Here is a 26,924-nt window from a genome sequence, read left to right on the forward strand (position 1 = left end):
TATTTACTTGATATATTTTAATAACTCTATGCTTAATCTTTCTTACTGATATAATTTCCTATCATATTTTATATATCTTTTTCTTGTAAGTTCTATTTAATTCTCTTATTTCTACCTATATATTATCTAATTAATTATATTTACTAGTATCATTATATAGCTTTTCAAATAATTTATACAAATGTAAAAACAAGCAGCAGAAATTTAATTGATATCTTGATTTATCTCCATTAATCTTTTCTGTATAAGTTTGAACATACTTTAAAGGATATTATTGTAATTATTGTACATAGTACTCACTCATGAAGGACTGGCCTTGCTACTGTTTCTCCAAACATATGGGCTTTATAAAACAGAGTATAGAGGAAAGGTAATAAGGTGTAGCGAATGGTTAAATAGTGCCTTGATGAATTAACCAAAAGTGAATTCTGCCCAAAAAATGCAGGATCCTGATGCTGGGAGATAGAAAGAGAAATTAAAATAAGAATGTTAAAATATGAATGAAAATTAAAGTAGAAGAATTTTCATCTGTTTTTAAAGCAAACTGCATAAATTTTAGTTTGTTTATAAGTAATTAAAATTACTCCTATTTCAACATCAAAGTGTCTGAATGAATATTTCTAGGTTTTGTTACATATTTTAGTTAAACTTTACTTTGGAGTGGATGCTTCACCATATTTAAATCAACATATTAAGGCGTTGGCACAGAAAAAATAAATATTTTTTTTTCACATTCATTTACTTTTTATTCCTCAACAAACACTTATTAAGCACTCCTTAGATGTCAGGCATTGTTCTAGACACTTGAGATACATCAGCGATCAAAGCATTGTTGCTAAACTTAAACTTCAATCTACTGTAGGACTCTTTTTCCTTCCTTCCGTTATTTCTTTCTTTATTTTTTTTTTAATAGAAAAAAAAATATTTTTAACAAAATTGAATTTTTTCCTTTTAATTGTGGTAGAATGAATTATTGGCATCAATGTTTCATGCTTCCTTGTTCCCACCTTTGTCATGGAATGTTATGATCCCTTTTAGTGAAAGTGGAATGCACCTAACCACCCTTTGACTTGGAGCACAATCATGCAACCTACTCTGGCCAATAGGATGTTATTATATTTGACACATTCAAGCAGAGGCTTGAAATGGGCTTGTCTGAAGACTTATGGCCTTACACCATTGCCGTCAGGATTACCACAGGTAGGTTGCTGGCTCAGGAACACAGGGAACAGAGCTACCTGGACAGCCTCTCTACTGAGCCCAGGCTAGATAAACTGACTCCTTCAGCTCAGTAACACTGATATGGACAAGCCTGTTTAGAACTCCCGCTTTGGGTAACAGCATTAACTGACGAACTTAACTACTGTCTCCCTGAGTCCACTATTTGCACTGAAAACCATGTTTCCCTTTGGCTGCTCCCAGCCATTGAATGAGCTCAGTAAGAACACCATGCAGGTGCATTCCTGGGAGATACAAGAAAGGTCAGTGGTCATCTTTCTTTTAAGGACTCCCCACTATCACCTGACTGAAACTTGGTTAGAACTCGGCTCCAGTTTGGGATTCTCACTACTGAACCACCGTCCTTCCCTCATCTTGATCAGGTTCAGACCTGACCGGTGATCTGCAGCTCTCCCTACTTTCTCATGCCCACTCCCTTTACCATTCACATTATTTCACTGATAAATCTCAGAATGTATTTCTGTCTTATCGTCTGCATTTTGGAGAACACAAATGAATGTAGAGTGTCATGTAATTTATATCAAAATCTCCCATGGACACACATTTCTTGAAAGTATCATTTAGATGTATTAGGAAGAAACTATTCTCCAATTTGTACCTTTTAATTCTTTTTGATCACACCTCCTTCTGGGCTGAGCTGAGTAGTTGTCCCTCTTCATTATAAACCCTGTATGCAACCAATGTGTGAACACTGAATGGTTTCTTAACCAACATGTACTTAATTGACTTAATGGTTTAACTGAATTTTACTATTCCCTCTGAAACATGCCTATTATCATGAGTCCACAGTATGCTGAGTTCCCACGGCTGGTAGAACAGTTCTGTATTATCTTGCACTTCTGCTCCTACCAGTCCAAATCCATTCTTTAAAAGTGTTAGTTTTGTTTTTTCCTCTATGTATTCATTCCAGTTCTATTTATTGTTGAAAGATTCTGGACTCTAATTGTTTTGCAAGCATGTTTAAATTCTTTTTTACATGAATTAAACAAAAACGCAAAATCCCTGACATTATATTATAACTTTTCTTTTTGTAAAATTTACCTGGAACTTATATCCAGGAATTCATACCCTGAAAGCTTTGGCTCTAATTTAAAATACTGGTAACTCAATATGCTTTTACAGTATATGTGTTGGATACAGCTAAAATATTTGTGCTGTGAATACATTTCATTTCATGGTTTCCTTATTTGACCATTTTCTTTAAATAGAAAAATGCAGAAAATATGTATAGGACTTGGGAAAGGGACTTCTAACTATTCTTTACAAATCATGCAATAGTCTTCCAGACTATATATTCTATAGATTAATTTAAGCACATTAATAAAAATTACGGTTGTGTTTTGTTTCACGACATGGAGAACAAGAGGCACTTACTTCATATCCATCAGCATTATGGTTTCTGGAAAATGGATAAAATGCCCCAAGTTGCATCCATCTTCTGCAAAGCTCTTCCGTGGTTTCGGCCACAAATCCACAGATATCTGCTCCAACCTAAATAACAAATATAGTTATTATTTATAATGCTAAGAATCTCAGATTTGCCTAGAGCCTCACACTGTATGCCTCAACTGATTAATGTGCGTTATTTACAGTTTGTTTTGCTGTCTTTATATGCACTTCCTTAAATTAGTTTATTTTTCATTTTTGCTCCATTCTTTTCTCTAGTTGCATTATTTTACATGCTCTTGCCATCATTGTCCCTTTATGCATTTTCTTAGCCTTTTGTATTTATTTTTTACTTATTTTTTCTTTTGATGTTCTGATTAATTCCTTGTAAAAGGTGAAATTATTATATTAAAATTTGTTGCTTCTTAATCCCAAAGTGACCTCTTTGATTTTTCTTATTTATAATATATGTTACTGTAGGAATAAAATAATAAACTGACCATGTGTTCATGTTGAGTCTTAAAATTAATTATTCCAATTAAAGTTGAGCTTTGCCCAATGTGTACCCATATAAGATTGCATTATCCTTATTCAAGTAATCTCCAGAAAATACGATCTTGAATTTAGTGTTTACCATTTACAAACATTTCTTATATTTTTCTGTGTGAGTATATATCCATACATACATGATATATAGCATTGTTTCGCATGTTTGTTAGATGTATAAAAGACATGTTGTATGCATTGCAATGCAATTTCCCTTTCGTGTGAGATTCAGTTGTATCTCTAGTTCTCTAACATATGGGAACTCAACGACTATAAAAATTCTTCCATGAAATGTATATACCGGCTGAGCATCCCTAATCCAAAATTCCAAAACCTGTAATGCTTCAAAATCCAAAACATTTTGAGTGCCAACATAATGCCAGAAGTGTAAAGTTCCACACCTGACCTCAAGTGACAGGTTGCAGTCAGAACTGTTTCCTGCACAAAATTATATAAAATTACCTTCAAACTATGTATGTAAGGTGTATATGAAACATAAATTTGCTCCTTTAAGACATCTCATTACATATATGTAAATATTCCAACACCTGAAAACACCTGAAATCTGAAACGCTTTGGCCAACACATTTTGGATAGGAGATACTCAATCTGTATAGATTTACTTGTCAATATGTTAAAAAAATGTATTCTTATTCTATGGAGTATATACATAGGATTATTTTTCTGGTATATTATAATGGGCATTGTTTAACCAGAACTGTTTGCAACCATTTGTAAGCACTATAATAGCACATGTAGGTTCCCCTTATTCATTTTCTTGCCAGTTCTTGATATTTTCAAACAAATTTTTATTACCTATCTTCATAAAATACATCTCACCATGGTTTACAGTTGCATTTCTCTGATTACAGGGAAGTTGAGAAATTTTTTGTATTTTTATTGGTTCCCTAAAGTTTTCTCTTTCTATAGAATTGCCTGTTTACATCTTTTTCTTATTTTTCTATTGTTCTTAATTTTTACAGATTTATAGTAGGCACTTCAAATTAAATATCATTTATAGACTATGTGAATTGAAAATAACATTTCCTGGTGAGCTGTTTTTAATTCTTAACTTTTCAACTGTTTTTTCTGATGAACAAAATTTTCATTTTGTTGTCAAATTTATATGTTTCTCTTAAGATTTGTGCTCCTTGTATTCTACTTAAGAAAGTATTTCTCTAACTTAATGTCATAAATTTACCCTGTTATATTTTCTTCTGAAATGGTTAAAGTTTATTTCGCACACGTAGTTCCTGGGATTAATCTATCTGGGACTGTCTGTTGTGTATGGTGTGAGAAATTGACACATTTTACTTTATTTTTTAAATACTGAATCAATAGCCCATATGAATAGTTGATACTCCCCACACTGATCTCAGTGCTGTCATTTAACAAATTATATCTGTGTGGGCCTGTGTCTTATCTTGCCATGTTAATCTATTTGCATATCCACAGTCCAATACCATTGTGTTAATTATTATAGCTTTGTCTGGTAGCACTAATCCTCATTCCTTGTTTCTACTTATTTAAAACATATTGTTTGCCACATGAAGTTTAGAATAATATTTTGTGTTTCCCAAAATCCCTTTTGTTGTTTAAATTGGAATTCCACAGAATTTTGATAACAGTTTAGAAAGAATGTCTATTCCTATTATATTGAGCCTTCTTCTTATTGAACAGGGTATATCTTTAATTTACTTAACTATCACATTAAAAAAAAATCCTACATTAAGTTTTAATATTGACTCTTGGTTACTGTTTATTAATTGGTTGCTATAATAAGTGACACCTTATATTAAATACATTCAAATATTGCTTGCTTTTTCTTCTTTTTGACAAAACTAATTTTTCTATTTTATTAAAATTTTTGAAGAGTCATCTTTGTATTTTTAAATTGTTCCTCTAGAGATTTTGCTTACATTGCATTAATATTTTCTCTTATTTTTCATTACTTATATCTTTCTTTAGGTTTACTGTTTTCCTTTTTCCACTTTTTAAATTCATGCACTTCACTCACTGTTCAGTCTTTGTTTTTAAGTATTTAAATCTGTAATTTTTCCTTTAACAGCTGAAATTACACAAGATTTAATAAGAAGTAAAATTGTTAACAGTTAATTCTAAGTTTTTTTTTTTTTTTTTTTCAATTCCTTTCAGTTTTTCTTTTGACTCATTTTTTCATTTGATAATATGTTTTTTTTTTTTTTTTTTTTTTTTTGGCGGGGAATCTCATTCTGCCATCCAGGCTGGAGTGCAGTGGCCCCATCTTGGCTCACTTGAACCTCCGCCTCCTAGGTTCAAAGGATTATCCTACCTCAGCTTCCTGAGTAGCAGGGGCTACAGGCACCTGCCATCAGATCCAGCTTTTTGTATTAGTAGAGACAGGGTTTCACCAGGTTGTCCAGGCTGGTCTCAAACTCCTGACCTCAAGTGATCCACCTGCCTCAACTTCCCAAAGTGCTAGGATTATAGGAGTTAGTCACCTCGTACAGCCTAATTTTCAATTTTCAAAGGCAAGATTGTGGAGCGAGGGGTGGGGTGCTTGGGGAGGTGGGTTTTACTTTTATTGATTGGGTTTTTGGTGATTGTTTTATTGGGGCATATGAAAGAAAACAAATCACTATGATTTTATAATACTTGTTACATTATTTGTCTTATGTAGTGTCTCTCTTTAGTCTTGAATATCAACTATATTTCTTTTTTATTTGATGTAGCTAGACTTCTCGGATATTTTATGTTTACAATTCCTAGTACACATTTTTTCCACTTTTTAAACATGTTTTATATTTTAAACAATTTTAAGCATGCTTTATATTCTAAACAAAACATTATCTTTTAAAATCTAAACTGATAATCTACTATTTTAAATAGACTTATGCTTCTGACATGTATTTTTATAACCAATATATTTGAACTTTTCTTCACCATCTTATTTTGTTCTTTATATCAATTACATAAGGTTTTCTATGCGTGTTTATATTTACATTTGTTTTCCTGAATTATCTTGATTTCATTGAATTTTATTAGTTTTACATTCCCACTTTAATGGTTTGAATATTATAGATACAATCTATATTCCTATTTTACTCATAAATTCCATAAATTTTTTAAAAAATGAATTGTTTCTCTAATATGCCTTTTGCTCCTTTGACTAAAAATTAAGATTATATTAAAAATTAATGTAATTGTTGCTTTTATGAGTAACACTGTATGAAACTGCCTTACCAAGGGCATTCCAAACAAACTGAACTCCAGCATTCCAGTTATAGACCATTCCATTTGTTCCCATGAAGCAGTGTTGTCTCCTAACCAATGTGCAGCATGTCTTCCAGATCCAGCAAATGTTGACCGGGTAAGAATGAAGCTTCTCTTATTGGGAAAAACTTTTTTTACAGCTCTAAAAATAAAACCAAATTAGTAAGTAAAATTGATTTTAAAAAATAAAGTTGGCATTTAAATTCTAAAATTTCATAATTCCAGAGCCATGTGATATAGTTTGGCTGTGTCCCCACTAAAATCTCATCTTGAATTGTAACTCCCACAATTCCCACATGTTGTGGGAGAAACTGGATAGGCGGTGATTGAATTATGGGGATGGGTCTTTCCTGCACTATTCTTGTGACAGTGAATGAGTTCCTGAACTCTGATGGTTTTAAAGAAATGGGAGTTTCCCTACACAAGCTCTGTCTCTTTGCCTGCTTCCATTCATGTAAGATATTACCTGTTCCTCCCTGCCTTCCACCATGATTGTGAGGCCTCCCCAGCCATGTGGAACTGTAAGTCCAATAAACCTCTTCTTTTATAAATCACCCAGTCTCAGATCTGTCTTTATTAGCAGCAGAAAAATGGTCTAATACACCATGCCATAGTATGTATAATAATTATCTCAATATTTTATGTCCATTTTGTATGAACATGTATTAATATTTACTTATGTAAATACATTCTGGTAAAATACAGTGAAGTGGAATTTTTAGAAATCACTAAATTTTGAATGACTCAAATCATCCTTTACCAAATTAAATAAACATATGCATTCAGTATCCCCTCAACATTTGTTTTTGAAATATATAATTTAAACTAATCGAATTCCCTTATAAATACAACACCTGAACTTGAACCCAATAAACTTTGTGTAGTGTGATGACTCAAATTATATCTGCATTTCTACATTTCCAAATATTAACAGGCAAGGTTGGGATAAGACTACCTATTTAAGAGGTTTTTCTTAAATATGTAAGTTTAAAAACTTACGTATTTTTAATGTAAGATGTAAAGTTTAAATAAAAACTATCCACAACTACTAGCATCACTCATGTTACCTCTACTGGTACCCAACAATTATTGATAACATGTTCATAATTGGAAACAATTAGGAAATGTGTAACAGTATTCCTAAGTGCTTTTCCATATTATAATCTTTATAATATTGAAACATAGCCTTTTTTTCTTTCCTAGGATTTATTTACCTAAACACTGCTACATATAATACTTTATTGAGTTTAAGAAGTAAATGAAACTAACCATAAAGACAGCTTTTCAGAGTTTGGATATCAGTATGATTTAGGGCCAGAAAATATAAATTTAAATAAACACTCAATCACAACTGTTTAATTGTGAGAAAATTATAAGTATATTGACAACAGTATTTGGTTTTATTGACTATTATATCACAGGGCCATAAACAATGCTTGAAAATTAGCAGATAATGAACATATGATTGTCTTCTTCTTTTGTTTTGTATTATATTTTATAAATATAATGCATTAGAAAATTACTTAGAAGGATATTAATTAGAAAACATTTTAATTAAAGTCCTTGTTTTTGAAAAATAGTTAAAAGACCTGTTCTTGGGGCATTATTTCCCCAGGCCAATTGGGGAATTCAAGCTTAAAACACAGTTATATTCAGAAATGGTAAAATTAATCAAAATTGTGAAGGGTAATTTAAATCTATGAGCTTGAAAAGGGTCTCAGTTAAATATACATATAATGATATATATATGTGTATATATATATGTGGTATATATACATGGTATATATGTGTGCGGATATATATATAGTCATTCTTTTTTCTTTCTTTTTTCTTTTTTTTTTTGCGATGGAGTTTCGCTCTGTTGCTCAGGCTGGAGTACACTGGTGTGATCTCATCTCACTGCAACCTCCACCTTCCGGGTTAAAGGGATTCTTCTGCCTCAGCCTCCCAAGTAGCTGAGATTACAGGCAGCTGCCAACTCTCCCAGCGAGGTTTTGTATTTTTAAAAGAGATGGCATTTCACCATGTTGGCCAAGCTGGTTTCGAACTTCTGACCTCAGGTGATTCATCTGCCTTGGTCTTCCAAAGTGCTGGCATTATAGGCGTGAGTCACTGCACCCAGCCTACCACATCATTCTTAATTAATGAGTCCCAAATTCATAAATATTAGTAAGAGAATTGATACTTTGAATGCCATAACTTTTTAGCAGGCATAAAATATTTCTTTTTTTTTAACTTTGCTATTTCCTAACTATGAACACATTGATAAATTATCAAATATTTTTAAACAGTAAATATGAAAGAAGTCTTTGAATGAAATTGCACTTACTCCTCTGTGGCTATAGCCATACTGTATCCATAGAGGCTGTGAACATCATAGTGTCTCCCCCAGTTCTGCACAGAATCCATGCAAATTGTTTTGGAATACATGAGTTTGTCAAGGATATCTTTAAGAAAATACATAAGAAACACTTCTTATATTTTTCCATTAAAAACATTATAATATATATTTTCCCATTTTAGATGCTATATTTCTTTTCGTTTTTGCTATGCAATTCCATACTTAGTCAAACATAATGAAAAAGGACAATTCAATTAAACCTAAATTAAATTCCAATTAGGTCCTCATCTTTCACTCTTGCTAAACTTGGATTAACTATTCGATTTATATTTAAATTGGCAAATACTCTGTTTCCTAACTTCAATAATAAATATTTTAATTAAAAAAGCCTTTAACAATATAGAAATACACTTATACTCATCTATATTGTACATCATATACTTATGGATCCATTTTAAAGTCTTATACTAGATTTGTCTATTTAATTATAATCCTAGGCAGGAAACATTTGGCTGAAGGAAAAAACAAATTGATTGCATGGTTTTAAAACTATACCAAAAATTGTAATTTAGAAATATATGTTAGAAATTACCAGTGAACCAGAAAATTGTTATTAATTAAAACGGTAATTATAGAACCAAATAAATTTTACCAGGAGTAAAAGGTGGATAATTCCAGTTGTTGGCATCACATCCTTTTGTTGAACCTTGAATAAAGCTGGAAACTTCATTCATGTCCTGAATGGATACAAAATGAGGAATAGCAGAGTTTACATAATTATAAATAGTAAAAGCAGAAACTCTCTAGTTGTTTGAAAATGTTTTATGTAGGATAACACATAATGTTCATTCATTCCTAGAGGACAAATATAAGCTACCAAGCTAAAAATAAATTGTCTATATCAGATAAGTATCTTAGATGGGATAGAGTGATTTTAAACAATCAAAATGTAGTTCATGTCTCTAGTTTTTGATTACATATATGTATGACATTAATTATAAGTATTAAGTCATTTCCAAATAGCTGTTAATCTTCTCATTATGAGTCCATAGTTATACACATTCCTTGCATATTCATTTATTTAATATTTTTTTTTCATTTAACCATTGCCTAATTTCTACGATGTGCTAAGCACATTGCTAGCAGCAAAATTTGCCTACCCAACAGCTTTTATATTCTCATAAAGAATAAAAGTTTAACAAAGGCAAATAGCATTTAGTATTTTAATTAAAATAGTTAAGGCCTCACAGAATCTTTGAAACATTCAGGAAACCCTAGTTCAGCATGATCACGATCTGACAACCAGGACCTAAGTAGCTCTTGAAGAAATAGTGGTGGGATATTATGTTGATGTATTTTCTAGCCATTTTAACATAGGCCCCAATCTTGCCTCAGTATCTACTAGTTGTGTAACCATAACCTAACCAGTTAAGTCTTCATATTAAAAAGGATATTTTTTAAATGAAATCATATATCATAGCACATATAATCAAGAAATATGCATTTTGTCTTTCTTCTCTGCAAACTATGTTGAAGCCTTCTGTAAGCCTTATTTTTCACATCTCTTTAGTAAATTGTCTCCTTTCACAAAGGCATCACATTGTCACATGCTTGACTCTGTGTTAATTGTATTTCCCTCAGAAAAAGTAGATTTTCTTAATTACATTTCCCTCCTACCAGCCACATCTTGCCCATATTTTAGGACTCACCACTTTTCACCTTCTTGATTCCTTCCTTTCTTATTTCAGATTTCAAGCCCCCCTTTAACCTTAGTATTCCTTTATTAATTTTGCAATGGTTAAATATATCTTTTATACCACTTTCTGAGGCCTCCCAAGTAGATAATGTTTATCAACAGATTAGAATATGGTCTAAGAGACTGGCGGTGTCACTAAAAGACACTAATATAATAATTTTTAAAAAATATAATGGTGAATCATTTGCATTATAGTTGGACATTTCTTTCATAAAATTATAACTATACATACTTACTAGTTTGCAAAAGCTTCCCTGAATATTGAGTTCTTCTGACCCCAGCACACTGAATATGATTATTCATCTCTGTTATTCTCAAAATATTATTGTAAAAGTATCTAGGCTATGGATATAAAAATAAACTAAGGAAATTTGATACATGGAATTGAAATTATAAATTAATGGTGCTCAAGGGAAAAAGGAATAATTTGTTATCATGACAGAGATTTAAACGGTATATATTTCCGCTTCCCAAATGTTTTCAGAGTAAGCAGAAATGAGAGAAATTAATATAGTTATTCTGAAGTACAAAAATATCTAAAGCTACATTGAGTTACTGTTTTGAAGTTGTCTGGAATATTATATTCAATTTTGTTTCCTGTGTCCAGTAAAAATTAATAAAGATATACTATAGTTATACAGCAAATAAGTGTAGGTAAAGTGCTTTATTCTTCATGATTCCACGAATAAAATTAAATTTAAAAAAAACTGCTACTAAAATGTATAATTTAGGAATAGTGAGCTGCATTATTTTAAATTTTAAAGTGTTCTCACTCATAAGTGGGTGTTGAACAATGAGAACACAGAGACACAGGGAAGGAAACATAAAACACCAGGATCTCTCAGGAGGTGGGGGCTATGGGAGATATAGCGTTAGGAGAAATACCTAATGTAGATGACAGGGGAATGGATACAGCACAACACCATAGCACATGGTGAAACTACTCTTATTTAATATCATATACAAGTGAAGTAAATTAGGTAAACTAGGATTTTTAATATTAGAACCAGTAGATTTGACACATTGCAGTCCTGGCACTCTAGCCTGGCAACAGAGCAAGTCTCCATCTCAAAAAAAAAAAAGAAAAGAAAAGAAAAGAAATTGTCAGCTGTTTCTGAGACTGTCCCTCAAGCTTCTTTAAAGTTCCTTGAAAATTGTGATAGTTATCTGATGGCATTTTTTACTCACATTTAAACTAAATATAAATAAATATTGCCCCATTTTAAAAAAATTTGTAAAAGAATTTCATTTTTATAAGAATCACTTAAAATGTAGAAAGGATATAACCAAATAAGCTTCTAGTTGTTTGGAAATTTAAATTTATTTGGGCATATCTTATTAACAAAATTTATGTTTCAAAATATTATATATTAAATTATTCAGTTTTTCATTGAATAATTTTGCTTATTAGATTTTTTTTAGGTGATCTTCTCATCTTGTCCTCCCAATATGCAAGTATTACAGGCACGAGCCACTACTCCCAGGCCACTGGGAGTAGATTTTTAAGAATAGAATCAAAATAACATGATATCAAAATATCCATATGTATTCAAGAAATGATTTTTTTTTTATTTTAAAAATATTGACTAATACTTTTGTTTTGAAATCATAGTTTTGGTCTCAGTTATACTAGGTACAGTAGGCTTTTGTTTCTCAATTATTAGGGGATTATCTAATAAATGACATAAAAAATAGAATTCAAATTTATGAAAAACTATACTTCAATGACAATTAAGCTCACATCATTTCCCAAGGTGATTTTAATATTTAAACCTAACATTTATGACTATTAGCATGTAAACTAAATTAGAAATCTAGTAAATTCTAAAACTATTTTTATACTTGACATAAAATAAAACTTTATCAGTTAAATAACAAGTTTTTAAAACTGGATCAGAAACAATCCAAAGAAAGTGAAATAATTATATAAACAACTTCCAGTGTAATATGGCAACTATTTAAAAAATAGCTAGAAGTAGAATTTCCATAATACGTATGAATTCACTGATGTTCATTGATCTTTGAAATTATACTTTTTTTTGTTGTGTTTTTTTGTTTGTTTAAGGCTTAGTTACAATGCTTCTGCAGTAGTGTTGAAAATACTCTGCCTTTCTCAGATAACCTTCTCTCCCCCACTTCGGAGGGGAATCAGGAATTTCAGTTTTCTATTAATGCAAGAAATGCCATATTCTCTCTTCCTATAATACAATCAGACCCTGTCTCTCTATTCCTAAGGTATTATTTGTACTTGTAATTTTGCCATAACCAAAGTGGTTCCTAAGTAGGAAATAAAAAAGACTAAAGAAATTTTCAGTGTAGGTTCAATAATATAAGAACTAGAATTTAAAATAAAGCTCATGGTCAGAGTGAATTATTTGTATTTCTACCAGTTGCTAGTTATTAGTGGTGTAATATCACTGATTTTATGTTAAATAACTGAAGCCTTTTCATCTTCATTTTGTTACTGTCATCTTAGGAGTCCTGAAGATTATACTAAACCTTTATTCAAATCCATGTTGCCAGCAGAAAACATAATTTTTCTATCTTTGCATTTCTGACAACGTGCCTGATAGATATACGGTGCAAAAGAAACATTTGTTAACTAAATGACGGATTTAATAAACAAGTGAATAATTGGAATTATGATTGAGTTAATAATGAGCACTCAAGGAATATAGAGATTGTGTGGACCCAAAAGAACAAAGAAAATAGGACCATCCCTAGGGCGTCCATTAGGTCTTTTCTCAAAATTCTCCACAGTTGTAACTTAGTTTCCATGCCTAGCAGCAGGCCATCAGTAGCTACAGATGTACAATTTCACTTAAAGAAACTCCTCAATACTTGCATTTTTCTTTTTTTTTTTGAGAGACAGTTTCATTATTGTTGCCCAGGCTGGAGTGCAGTGGTTCGATCTCTGCTCATTGCTACCTCCACCTCCTGGGTTCAAGTGATTCTCCTGCCTCAGTCTCCGAAGTAGCTGGGATTACAGGCACCCACCACCACACCCAGCTATTTTTGTATTTTTAGTAGAAACAGGGTTTCACCATGTTGGTCAGACTAGTCTTGGGCTCCAGACCTCAAATTATCTGCCTGCCTCAGCCTCCTAAAGTGCTGAGATTACAGGCATGAGCCACCACACCTGGCTGTATTTTTCTTTAGTAAGTTTATTAGCAAACTAGGATTCTGTTTGTAGATTTTTTGAGATACAATACTTCACCTATTACCTATTTTTATTTGTTCTATTCCCTAGCTTACTAAAGAGCAGTCTCTAAAGAACAGGAGCTTATTCATCATGTTGCTGCTGTTGCTTGACTGTTACTAACTTTAATAAATGTCTTGGGAGTTGCACTGCAATAGGCTTATCACCAAATCTTACTAATTAATTTTTAGGTAAATTATTAGTCATAAAGGAACGAAATCTTGGATATGGAAATAAATTTATAAAGTGTATTACTAAAAAAGAAAAACCTCGATTTGCATTTATGTTTTTTTCCCTCACTCATGAACATAATAAGTATACTTATATATTCTAGTAAAAAATACAGTAGCTTTAAATTTTATGTTGAACATCAGAAAAAAATGTATTTTGTTGACTTAGTAATTTTTATGGATAAATAATTCTATGGTCACTGACCAAAATTACTGGATTAAAATAGCTACTTACAATCCAAAGTCCATCATACTGCACTTGTTGATGGAAAATACTGCATTCATTTGCCCACCAATCAATGCAGTTTGGATTAGTGAAATCAGGGTATACTGTTAATCCTGGCCATACCTAGAAGAATAGATCATTCACATATATACATAAATAAATGGAAAAATAAATAAGTGAAATTTCAAATTAATAAAGTTGAGAATAGCAAAAGGTGTTAAAGTTATCCTTCTTTAGGTGTATACGACTCATATTATCTAAATTTACAAGAATATCATGACTAGTTTAAAACGCATTTAAAGATGAGTAGTAAAAAAACACGAAATCACAAAGCATTTAGGAAGAAAAAATCAGAACATGGCATAAGGCTGCTATTTTGACTGCAACTAAATTTGTTTCTGAGCATCACAATAGGTTAGCTTAATAAATAAACAATGAATATCCTATATATTTTATATCCCGTAAAAGAAAGCACATTCCAATTCATTTCTAAAGGTGTATGCCTCCAAACAATTTTTTAAAAATTCTCTAATGTTTATTTTTTATGAATAAACATGAATATGACACATACTGGGCACTATTTCAAGTACTTGCATAATTACTAACATATAATCTTTATTAGAGTTTTTGAAAGCAGGTACTATTTTTATCCCCAGTTTACAGATGAGGTAGGTACTGTAATTAAAATCATTTTTGCAGATTAGTGATGCACGAAGAAGTTCAATAAGTTGCTTAAAGTCAAACCACTAATGACAGGTACAGCAGGAATTTAAACCCAAACAATCTTACACCTGAGTCCATGCTGTTAAACACTATGTGTATTATGCTGTCTTTTTCTAATTTATGCTTCTTGAAATTATTTTACATTATTTTAGTTATTATTTAGAATAATGACATTAGGCAAGAAGAATTTAATTTCAGATAAACTGAGCTAAATTATATTGTTTTGTATTCAAATGTTTCAAATTGACTACCTGATCTGTCCATAAGCAACAAAGTTGGTATTAACGTATATCATGTGAAATATTAATTAAGGGAAGAAAAATGTGTGGGTTTTCTTTTTTACAGAAGGAGCTCATAATTATTTAAAAGACTTTCACCAGAAATTTTAAGTTTGATGACTGTGATAAGAAAGGAGCTTACAGCAGAGAGATGGAGCAAGATGGCTGCAAAGAGCCTCCAGTGGCCATTGTCCCTGCAGAAGTACCCAAATGAACAACTACCCACAGACAAAAAAAGTACCTTCCTAAGAACCAAATACAGGTGAACAATCACAGGACCTGGTTTTAGCATATCAAAGGAAGAGTCATTGAAGACGGTAGGAAAGAGAGTCTTGGACTGCATGCACCACCCCGCTCACATTCCTCAACAGTGGCCATGGTGCATGGAGAAAGAATCTGTGCATATTGGGAAGGGAGAGGAAAGTGATTGTGGTCTTTTGCATTGGAACTCACTGCTGGCCTGCTACAGCGGAAAGTATGAGGAGCAGAAATCAGCTGACACCCATAGAAGGAGCATTTAGAACAGCCCTAGCCATAGGCAAACCGTTCTTCCCACCAGTCGGAACTGAAGTTGCACACCCATAGAAGGAGCATTTAGAACAGCCCTAGCCATAGGCAAACCGTTCTTCCCACCAGTCGGAACTGAAGTTGCAGCAAGCCCCACTACTGTGATCTAAATTGCTCTGAGGTCCTAATTAACTGGAAAGGCTGTCTAGGCCACATGGACCACAATTCCCTGGGTAAATCCTTGTGCTGTGCTGGGCTCAGAGCCAGTGCACTTGGGGTATACACAACCAAAAGAGATACCAGCTGGAAAAGCCAAGGAATTGCTTTCAGTACTCCTCCCCCAACCCTTGCAGTGCAGCTCATAGCTCTGGGAGATACTCTTTGACTCTTCTTGAGGAGAAGAGAAGGGAGGGTAATGAGAACTCTGTCTTGCAGCTTGGAAACCAGCTCCGCTGTAGTATAATAGGGCAGCAGGCAGAGTCCGGAGGTCCCCAGCCAAGACCCAACTCCCAGACATTTCGCAATACACTCTGGGCGAGAAGGAAACCCACTGCCTTGAAGGGGTGAAGCCAGCCCTGGCAGAATTCCTCACCTGCTAACTAAAGAGCCTCTGTGCCCTGAATAATCGGGAGTGGTAGCCAGGCTGTACTCAATATGGGCCTTGGGTGAGAATCAGGCCTATGGGGTCCTCAAGTGTGACCCAGCACTTTCCCAGCTATGGTAGCTGTGGGGAGAGACCCTGCTGCTTACGGAAAGGAGAAGGAAGGGTAAAGGGAACTTTGTCTTGCAGCTTGAGTATCAGCTCAGCCACAGTGAGATAGAACAGCAGGTGGACTCCTACTGCCCCCAGTGTCAGGCCTTGGCTCCTGGAAGGCATTTTTGCACCTGCCTTGGGCCAGAGAAGAGACAACTGAGCTAAAGGGAGACATATGGGCCTGGCAGTATTCACCACAAGCTGACAATATAGCCCTTGGTCCTTTAGTGAATATCAGCTGTAGCCATCAGTGTTTGTCCTAAAACTGGGGTGGTGGTGGCCACATGGAGAGACTCTTCTGCCTAAGAAAAAGGGAAGTAAGAGAGGGAAAGACTTTGTCTCAGGGATTGAGTGCTAGCCACTTCATCTGCAGTAGAACAGAGCACCAGGTAAATGACTAAGTTTCCCAACGCCAGGCCCTGGCTCCCAGAGGGCATCTCTGCACTTGCCTGGGGGCCTTGTTAGAACTTCCACACTGAAGGGAAAGAAACAAGCCTGGCTGGATTTGCCAACTATCCATTGTAAAGTCCTTGTGCCTTGAGTGAGCATAAGCAGTAGCCAGATAGTGATCACTGTGGGTCTTGAATAAGATCTATTGCTATGGCGGCTTCAGGTCTCACCCAGCACAGTCCCAGTGGTGGTGGCCACAGGGGTGCTTGCATCACTCCTTGCCTAACTCCAAACAGCTTAACACAGAGACAGAGAAATAGTAATGATCAGAGAAGTAATAAATGAAATTGAAGAAAAAGGTACAGATTATCAATGAAATGAAAAGTTGGTTATTTGTAAATAAAATCAACTAACCTTTAGCTGGACTAAGATAAAAAGCAAGGCCAAAATAAATAAAATCAGTGATTAAAAAAGAGACATTATGACAGATAACAAAGAAATGCCAATAGTTTTAGAGGCTGCCATGAGCAGCTATATGCCAATAAATTGAAAAACCGAGAAGAAATGCATGAATTCCTAAACACCTACAATCTACTAAGATCAAACCATGTAGTTTGATCTTCTTATACGAAGTCAAACCTTTTGCATGACTTCTTATGAGAACTGTTTTATAGAACCTTGAAATATTTCCTTTGTCTAATATTTTTCTCCACAATTAAAATATAAAATTCAGACTTGAAAGCAGACATATACACACACATGCACACACACACGCATATCCACAGAAACTTTGTTTCAGAGAAGAAAATTTGAGCAATACAATATTAGTGAATATAATGTTTTACCTCTCCAATAATTGGTGTTGTTCCATCTGACTCATTTACCCACACCTTTTGTGCATTTCCCCTCGCGTAGGTGGCATATGTTGCTCCATTGGCACGTTCACCTATGGAAATTGCAGGGTCCTAACAATAGAAAGAAGAAACTATCTAAAATCTACTAACTTACACATGAATAAAAACTAAAAATGTGTTAATGTATAATTGATCATTACCAAGATGATGACATATTTCTGTCCATGGTCATGCAAATCTTGAACAAATTCAGGGAGTCCTTGAAATGCAACTTCATCATAAGTAAAGTCTTTCTTGTCTTCCATGTAGTCAATATCAGTGACCTGTGTATCCTGAAGGTTAGCAGATTGCATTTCAATACATAGTACTAAAAGAGCTCTCTAATCAGATCAATTTTTAATTCTAATGCATGTCTGTTATAAACATAACCCTTTAAAAACAAATGAATGTCCATCCTTTTCATTTCACTAAAGAAGCAATCATATTGTTTGTAAAACAGGTTTTTCTAATTATTAAGTACAAAAACATTAAGTGATTATTCATATTTTTTCAGTGATATGATTAGATATGCATTGTTTTTATATTTGTGCATTTCATTGTAAAAAATAAAAAATTTATGTATTTCAAAAATTATTTAAAAATATATAGATTCTAAAATTACGGTCTATTTTAGAAACTAAATATGATTGTTTACAGCGAAATATGTATTCTGTTCCAGTATAACTAACAATCAGTTCTTCAAAAGCATATAGTTGTACTTTCAGGAGGCAAGAGCATTACGTATGAGATAAAATATACTTTACAATTAAAAGGCAGCCTTGTAATAATATTATATAATATATATATAGAAGATAATCCTGACAATTTCCTATGGTTATTATTATGCGACAATAACTTGATACGTATTTCCACAAACCCTTCATTCTACTTACAAATGGTATGCCGGCTTCCCGGTTTCTCCTTACCACTTCTTTCACTACATCTAATGACTTATAATTCCAGCGACTTAGTTGGAATCCAAGACTCCAATATGCTGGCATTGCTGGTAGTCCAACAAGCTTGAAGTAAACGGGCATGTAATTAGTTTGAATAGAAAGAAATACATTTAGCATTGATAATTGGAGTTAATGTCCCCCTTATTTTGTTATATCCCTAATATTCATTTAGGTTTACATAAGTTAAACAAAAATTTAATGTTACCTGGATTCCAAGTAATTTCCTATTCTATTTGAATGTGATATGAAACTCTTAACAAGTTTATGTCTTGCATTTCATGTTTTAGTTGCGTTTAAAAATTAGAAAGTGCAACATAACAGAAAGTAGCATTTGCCAAGCTATGTTTTGTCCATAATAGAAAGTTAAATAAGAGAATACATGAACAGCAAACAAAGAAAAAAGATAAAAGGGAAAATTTCCCACCACGCTCCTATTTTCTATAATAAGTCATCGTATAATGAAAACAGAAAAGACGTTTAAAAGTACAAAATTTCTGTTTCCTTACATTTTGGCAGTTGTTTATCTCCTGGTTTTCAAAAATGTTAATAAAATATACATTCTACAATGCTCCCTCCCCACCCAGTCACTGCGTAGGCTGTTTTCTTATTCACATACAGTGCCTCGGCTTTGTTTCTTACTCCTGGGGACAAATGAATCACCATCCTTTCCTCTTTCTGTAGTGGCCCAAGCAAACTCAGTGCAAGAGAGTATCAGTGTCTCGTTACAACAGATGATATAATTTTGCACATGGAAATTTGGATGTAACTGATGTTAATTTCTTTCACTAAAAAGTGAGTTTTAAGTTATATAAGACATATTAATACTTGGCATAATTGGTTTTTTTTTTGGTTTAGGCTTTCATATATACACATTGGATACATTACTTCTCCATGTCTTATATCTAAAAAACTACTATGTAAAAATAAAAAAGAAATTAATTACTCATGTTGGGTTATTGTTTTCTATTCAAGTGAAGTACCAAACATTTCAAACTTGATATCAAAGTAAGCTCTCAAAAATTAGTATGTTTAAAGTGTTCTCCTGAATACCATATGTTAAAAATAATTCTTTAAAGATTTAGACATGCAATTGAAATTTCTTCTCATATATGTGTGAGAATCAACATACCTGTTTACATAAATTTCTTCTCATGTATGTGTGGTGAATCAACATATAGGTAATAATACTGATTTTGAAATAATTTGACATTCTACTGACTTTACTCAACATGTGTGAGACAGCTATGACAACTGATGTTTGACAATTGGAATGTCAAAGAATATTGTTTCTCCCTTTTGTTCATGTGATAACCACACACAAAGTCTATATGTAGGCCAGCCTAGAACTGTAATTATGATTTTATTTTATAGAGACTGTAAATGTTGTGGGCTTCTCTTCTAAATTTCACATTTATAAATAGAAATTTGGGAATGATTAGACATTGTAAATTATTAAACTGCTTAAAACCTTAGCTACTCTCATTCAGATTTCTGGACCCTAATTTAAAAAGTTTTTTTATAGTAATCACTTCTCCTTTGAGATCATTTTTGCAAATAGGAATTATATGTCAAAAGGTGTATTAAGAAAATGCGATATTTTAATAGGCATAATACTTGAAATTTATACCAATGAAAATAATTTTATTTTCCATGACAACACCATTGTAACAGTTAGAAGAGAGAAATTACATGGAAGTTTTAGAATCATCTTCAGTGTAAGTCCTGGATTCCCCACCTCTTTAAAGCCCATCTTGGGCTCAGGAATACAAGATGTTATTTCATATGTAAATAACAGCTGCTTAGATAGTAACTTGAGATGTGTTTCAGGCTAGGTTTCAAACTGGACCCTCTTTAGGCCAAAAGACAAGAGCCAATTTTCCTGGAGTTTACCTGCTATGAATTTATAGGACAAATCATCAGTCTTCTCACAACTCAGCTACCTCTAGGATTTTAATCAAAGAAATATATGACTTACACATTTATTGCTTATTCTCGGTGTTAAATAAGATTGTTCGTTTTGCTTTATTCCATCAAATAAAGTCATGAGAAGTAAATATTTAATATGCAACATCTCAATGAAATTCACCTCTTGAAGTCAACTGCCTAGAACTAACAATTATTTGGAATTCAGACACATAGACACTTGAGCAGACATAGAGTTCACTGTACAAAGGAAAAAATGAAAACCAGCCAGCTGCATCTTGATAGATTTTCAAAAACATTTAGCTAAGAGTCCGCTAATATGTAAAATAAAGTCATCTAAATATGTGGACATATTAGATGAAATAAAAGTATGCAGAAAAAAATATAAAATAGATGAAACATACCTGTTGATACTGTTGAACTACTTGTTCTGGCGTATCTCCCAGAAAGATGTAAAAATCCAGAATGCCACCAGTAACTCTGTATGTTACTATTGGAGTGGGCTGGATAAAAATCTCTACAAAATAAAATTGGGAAGCTTATTTGTAAACAGTGAAAGTGTTCATAGTAATTAGTTATAAAGTCCATTTTAATTAATTTGTATTAACTATATTATTTTACATTATTTTTGAATAATTAAGAAATAATAAAACATTAAATGTAGGAATAACATAGGAAAAAAGTAAAATGCCATCATGTCTGAGGCTTATAATGAAATGTCCCAGCTATTTTCTTTCACAGATGGTGGCAAAATCTCCCCTGGATATTGTCTTGCAAAGGGTTAGTTGCAAAGGATTAGTTTTCTGACAACAAAAAGATTTCTCTCTGAAACTGCATTTTTAATTAGTCATTTACATTGAAGATTCTCTGAAAGATCATATTATCACATACTAATTTCTAAAAGAGAAAGTGTCAAAAGTTTTAACTTTCCTAAATGTAAGACACAGTGAATGGATAACCATGTAACAAACTGATCCTGCTGAAATGTGATTAATTTCTTTAACTTTTTATCACCAATTCGCCTATCAAAAAGATATTGAACTCATAATATTAAAAAATAAAAGACTACATTATATGAATTATAATAAACTAAAAAATTACTCTTCCTTCTATTTCCATAGACATCCTTGTTTTCATTTATCCTGGCATGTTTACTTATCTTGACAAATGAGGTTGTGGGAATGAAAATACCCATTGGCATAGATGTGTTTCAGTGTTCCTCTGAAAGGAAAACAGAGGACCGGAATGCCACAACATGGCATACTCTCCCCAAAATCCCAAAATGGATGCACTGGTATGCAAAAATTGATTGTCTCTTTAATTTCAAAATCTACTTACAATAATTTCACGTTAATATTAACTATGAATTAGTATACATCTCATACAACATGCGTGATTGAAATAAAAAGAACAGTTAAAACATTTCAAGTGAAATCTTTAAATAGATTATTAAATAAATTATTCTTACCCATTGCATTGCTATTCATTAAAAACACACCAAATGACTTTCCAGATGAATCTTCAATACACATAAAAAATGTTTGATGCCCATATAAATTGTTATTATTCTATAAGGCAAGAATTTGAAAATAAAACTTTTAAATATATTTAAAACAAAACACTTATATATTTTATATGCTCTTTGTGAATTAATTTGTTTCTATAATTTACTTCCGTGTTTCTATACTAATCGTCTTCACTATACGTAACAATGAAACATTGTAGGTAGAAGAAAAACCTTCAAACTTTTAAACATTATTAACATCATTGCAATGTCTAAAATATATAACGTATACACTATACTATTAATATATTAACTTAACTGTCCTATTTTATTATAATTACATTAGTTTTAATAACTTATGCCAAGGTGGGTAGATCACAATCTAGACCATCCTGGCTAAAAAGGTGACATCCTGACATTCTGTTTCTACTAAAAATACAAAAAAATTAGCTGAGTGTGGTGGTGAGCACCTGTAATCCCAGCTACTAGGGAAGCTGAGGAAGAACTGCTTGAACTCAGGAGGCAGAAGTTGCTGTGAGATAGGAGTGCACCACTGCACTCCAACCTGCATGGCAGAGTGAGACACCGTCTCAAAATTAAAAATAAATAAATAATAATAAAATAATTAATTGATGATAAGGTAATGGCATAGTTATCAATTAGGCCCTATGTATGCCCAAGGTACTGCAAGAGCTTCCAAAATGATATGTACCCTCATAAAAATTTACATTGGCTAGCAATGGCTAGTCAATGATCGATATAAGTACAAGGGTGAGTGAAAAAGGAATAATAAAATATGATCATGAAATTCAAAATAAAACATTTATAGACTGGAAATCCTGTGCAAACGTTCACAAATTCTGTTAGTCCCGGAGTCAATTTATAATCAATCAATTGTCACTTCCAAGCTAAACAAGCTTCTGGATAGGTATCCGTGACATTCAATGGTTTAGTTGATCAGTTAAAATAAATGATGGTTTCAAATATGCTAAGATTATCATCTGCTGCAATATAATGATTTTATTTGTAACAAGAAAGATAGTTTCTTACATCACCAGGAAGTTGATCTCGAGTAAAAATTGGCCATGTTTTCCAGTATAAATCATGACGAAATCTCTTATGAACCTGTTCCCCAATACCGTACATATATTCACTGGGAAGACGGGTTGAGATCTGTAAGTACTGGTCAGAGTACACTAAGGGACCAATGCTGGTGTCAAACCTGCAAGAAAAGAAATTTTAAAACAATCTAAATATATATACACACATACACACACACATATGTGTGTGTATGTGTGTGTGTATGTGTGTATAATGTTCTACCACATACAGGTTTATGTTAACATCATCCAAAATATTTCATTTTCAACATGCCAGTGGTTAGCTTTGGTCACTTCTTAGAAACACACAAATTACCCCACAGAAAGACTTTCTTCACTGCATCAACACAATTTTGCCAATATTTTTCGCATCCGTTTCTTCCTTTACTTGTCATCACAAGTTTAAAGCATAACTATCATTTTCAATTGCGTTTCACAGATGACACAAACTGGGAAAATTAATTGAAGTTTTCGAGAGTCACAAACTGGTAGGCAAAAGAGCCAAGTTTCAAACCCAATTCTACTTGCTCTGGGGACTGTATTTTAAATTGCAATATTTTACTGGCTTTCACACTTAAGTTTGAAAGCAATTTTTTCCCTAAAAAAATTTTTATGTTTCATGCAGATCAAATATTTACTACAAGAAATGCTAAATGACGTTTAAGATTTTTATGTTTCTATTTTGCTGATGAGTAATAATTGTATATACAGTCAGCCCTCATATCTGTGAGTTCTGCATTCATGGATTGAACCAATCAGGGATGGAACATACTTGAGGAAAAAAAAGAAAAAGAATGGTACATCTATGCTGAATATATACAGGTTTTTTTCTTCTTGTCATTCTTCACTAACAATATAGTATAATAACTCTTTACATAGAATTTACATTGTATTAGTTATTATAAGTAATCTAGAAATGATTTAAATATACGAGAAGATGTGCCCAGGTTACAGGCAAATACTACAAAATTTTATATAAGGAACTTGAGCATCCATGGATTTTGGTATACTCAATGGGGGAGCAGGGGTTGTCCTGAAAGCAATCTCCCACGGATAGTGAGGGAGGTCTGTATAAACAGGATACAATGTGACGTTTTGATGTACATCATTTAATGATGAAATAAAACTAATTAACATATCCATCACACCATGTACGTTTTACTGCAAACATTTAGAATTTATAGTAGTCTGTTAGCCATTTTGAAATATACATTGTTATTACTTTATTATTAACACATTAATTTGTCTCAAAAACATTGCTTCTGTCTAATCCTTTGACCAACATCTCCACCTTCTCCTCCACTCCCAGCATCTGGAAACCATAATTCTTTCTGCTCCTATAATTTCAACATTTTTCAGATTCCACATATAAGGGAGATCATACAGTATTTGTCTTTTTGTGCTTGGCTTATTTCACATAGCATTGAATATTTTTATGATTTAACACAAAGTCATTAACAAAAGTACTAGAATACATTTAAAAAGAGAAATTGCTGAGATTTAATCTTGACAATTGCTTTTTTAACGTTCCTTGGGGATACAAGAGCATTTATCTTGAAACCATTCATAGGAAATTACTAAATCTCTGGCATTGACACCCCCATACAATCACAATGAGGGTGTTCAGCCTATATTGAAATATATATATATATATATATATATATATATATATAATTTTAATATTAACATGGGAACTACTCCTCTTTGAATAGTAACTGTTTGATTCTACAAATTGGCAACAGAATACAATAAATATGGGGGAAAAGACACAAGAGGAGTTCTAGGTATGTACAAATATATGCAAGTCTAGAGTTGTTTTAGTGATGCTCTCCACCTTCATCTTTGTTTGACCTTCATTTGTAGATTATAATTTATGTTCCAGCATTTTTCATCCACAAGAAACCAAACACCTTTATCACAGTAATCTTTACAAGTTATCCACCTACCCTCTTTTGGGAGGAAATTTATTCCTTCTGAAAATGCCTTGAAATTAAGACCTTTCAATTCTATAATAACAGAATAAACTTATATAAATGTAAAATAATATACTTACAAAATTCTGCCATTGCTTTTCCTAATAACTTTGATGCTAAATGGGTTTTCTGTAACGCTCACATCATACAATGTGTCAGAAACTGCGGGTCCAGTAAACTCTTTTACATACTGATGAGGAACTTCATATCTTTTATTATTTGGATCAGTAATCTGTAAAGATTTAAGCAAGTTAGCATTACTTGATTCTAAACTATTATTAAATATTCCAATTCTGAATTATTAAATGCTAGTTCCAAATAAAAAAAATACATTCATTAGTTTTATAGAAGAACTATTAATCTATTCAGAACCTTAATTTTAACATTGTTGAATGGCTATGCACACATAAAGTGTATAAACTTTTAAGAAATACATAGAATTAGTGGGTTATGAAGTATTATGTATAAAATTATGTACAAATTTTTATTGACTGATGTGAAAATGACAGTATTACCAAATATTGATTTTTGAATACTAGACCTTTGTGAATTTAATCATTCTCAGTGCTTTTCAGTGTTCAGGTCCTTATATACTTCCATAAAGATAAGAAATTTTGTTTAAAAAACATTTAAAGGAACTAGAAAGAAGCACTGAAATAAAGCTGAAGCACTGAAAAAAAAAATAGTTCCCATGAAATTGTTGCTAAAAAGGTGATATACAAATAATTTGGTGCTAGTTTTACTTTCAAATTCAAAATATTCATACTAGAAAACCACTTACAAAAAAAGCAAGGATTATAGTTTTTAAAATCATGAATAAAATTGATAATCATTGAAAGATAGAATGTTGCATGTATACAACACTAACAATTTTCACAAATTAAATTTTAGATTAATCTATCATAGCCTGTAGTTTAAACAATAAAAAATTTTAAACACTTCTTGAGAATGTTTATTTTCTTCATGGCACTGAGCTAAATGTTTTACATGAACTATATTATTTTAGTTCTCCAAAAATAAGTGCAGAACAAACTATTATTATTTGCATGTTATATTTGTGTAAACAAGCTGAAAGAAGTGCAGTTTAATTAATCCTTAATATCGGAATAAATATTTCTCAATAGAGAAAATGTATTTGTAGGGTGAAAAGTGTGTTTATCAGATGCCTTTTGTTATTTAACTTTCTTTGGAAACCTTAAAAAACAAACCTTGAACCGGAAACGATTTGGTGTCTGATTTTGAGTTGTGAAGTAAACACTGCCAATGTCATTTCCAAATAGTGTAGGTGAAGGTATCCTTTTTAATGTAGCTTGAAGTCCTTAAAGAATAAAAAAAACTGCCATGTGTGACTTGATTTATATATGTTAACAATTATTAAATATATTTATCTTATTGTACTTACCACAAATTAGTACTTTTTAAATTTGTTGCAACCATGCAAAAAAGAAATCCTTGATATAGCCAATGTGAACATTCCCATGAACACATTTCTTATTTGATCATGTTTAAGATATTTTTCCAAAGTGAAATTTAATACACGTTTTTGCTCCTCTTAGAATACATCATATTGATAGAGCACTTCTTACCAAGATCTGTTTGTGAAATTCCTTCACTATTATAACCATGATTATCTACGAAGAAGCACCAAGGAATAAGAGAGTCGTTCCACGGCTTCCAGCAGCAGCCTCTCTGTTTACAAGTTTCCTGATAAAATATTTTTTAAAGGAATTATATGATTAGTACTATTA

General features: G+C 32.4%; 1 protein-coding gene across 1 annotated transcript in view; it reads right to left on the minus strand.

Moving 5' to 3' along the window:
• The window catches only part of SI (sucrase-isomaltase), a 98,883-nt gene that overhangs the window by 63,174 nt on the left and 8,785 nt on the right, over nt 1–26,924 (minus strand). Inside the window, exons 4-18 of the mRNA XM_017503255.2 lie at nt 26,763–26,880; nt 26,385–26,494; nt 25,257–25,408; nt 23,154–23,325; nt 22,068–22,167; nt 21,004–21,116; nt 18,614–18,739; nt 17,882–18,013; nt 17,673–17,792; nt 14,185–14,298; nt 9,417–9,501; nt 8,753–8,870; nt 6,394–6,565; nt 2,614–2,730; nt 301–455 (exon numbers count right to left, since the gene is read on the minus strand). Coding sequence (XP_017358744.1) covers nt 301–455; nt 2,614–2,730; nt 6,394–6,565; nt 8,753–8,870; nt 9,417–9,501; nt 14,185–14,298; nt 17,673–17,792; nt 17,882–18,013; nt 18,614–18,739; nt 21,004–21,116; nt 22,068–22,167; nt 23,154–23,325; nt 25,257–25,408; nt 26,385–26,494; nt 26,763–26,880 — 1,904 coding nt within the window. The remainder of the gene's footprint in view (nt 1–300; nt 456–2,613; nt 2,731–6,393; nt 6,566–8,752; nt 8,871–9,416; nt 9,502–14,184; nt 14,299–17,672; nt 17,793–17,881; nt 18,014–18,613; nt 18,740–21,003; nt 21,117–22,067; nt 22,168–23,153; nt 23,326–25,256; nt 25,409–26,384; nt 26,495–26,762; nt 26,881–26,924) is intronic.

Source organism: Cebus imitator, unplaced genomic scaffold (assembly GCF_001604975.1).
Source record: "Cebus imitator isolate Cc_AM_T3 unplaced genomic scaffold, Cebus_imitator-1.0 Scaffold308, whole genome shotgun sequence".
Taxonomy (NCBI): domain Eukaryota; kingdom Metazoa; phylum Chordata; class Mammalia; order Primates; family Cebidae; genus Cebus; species Cebus imitator.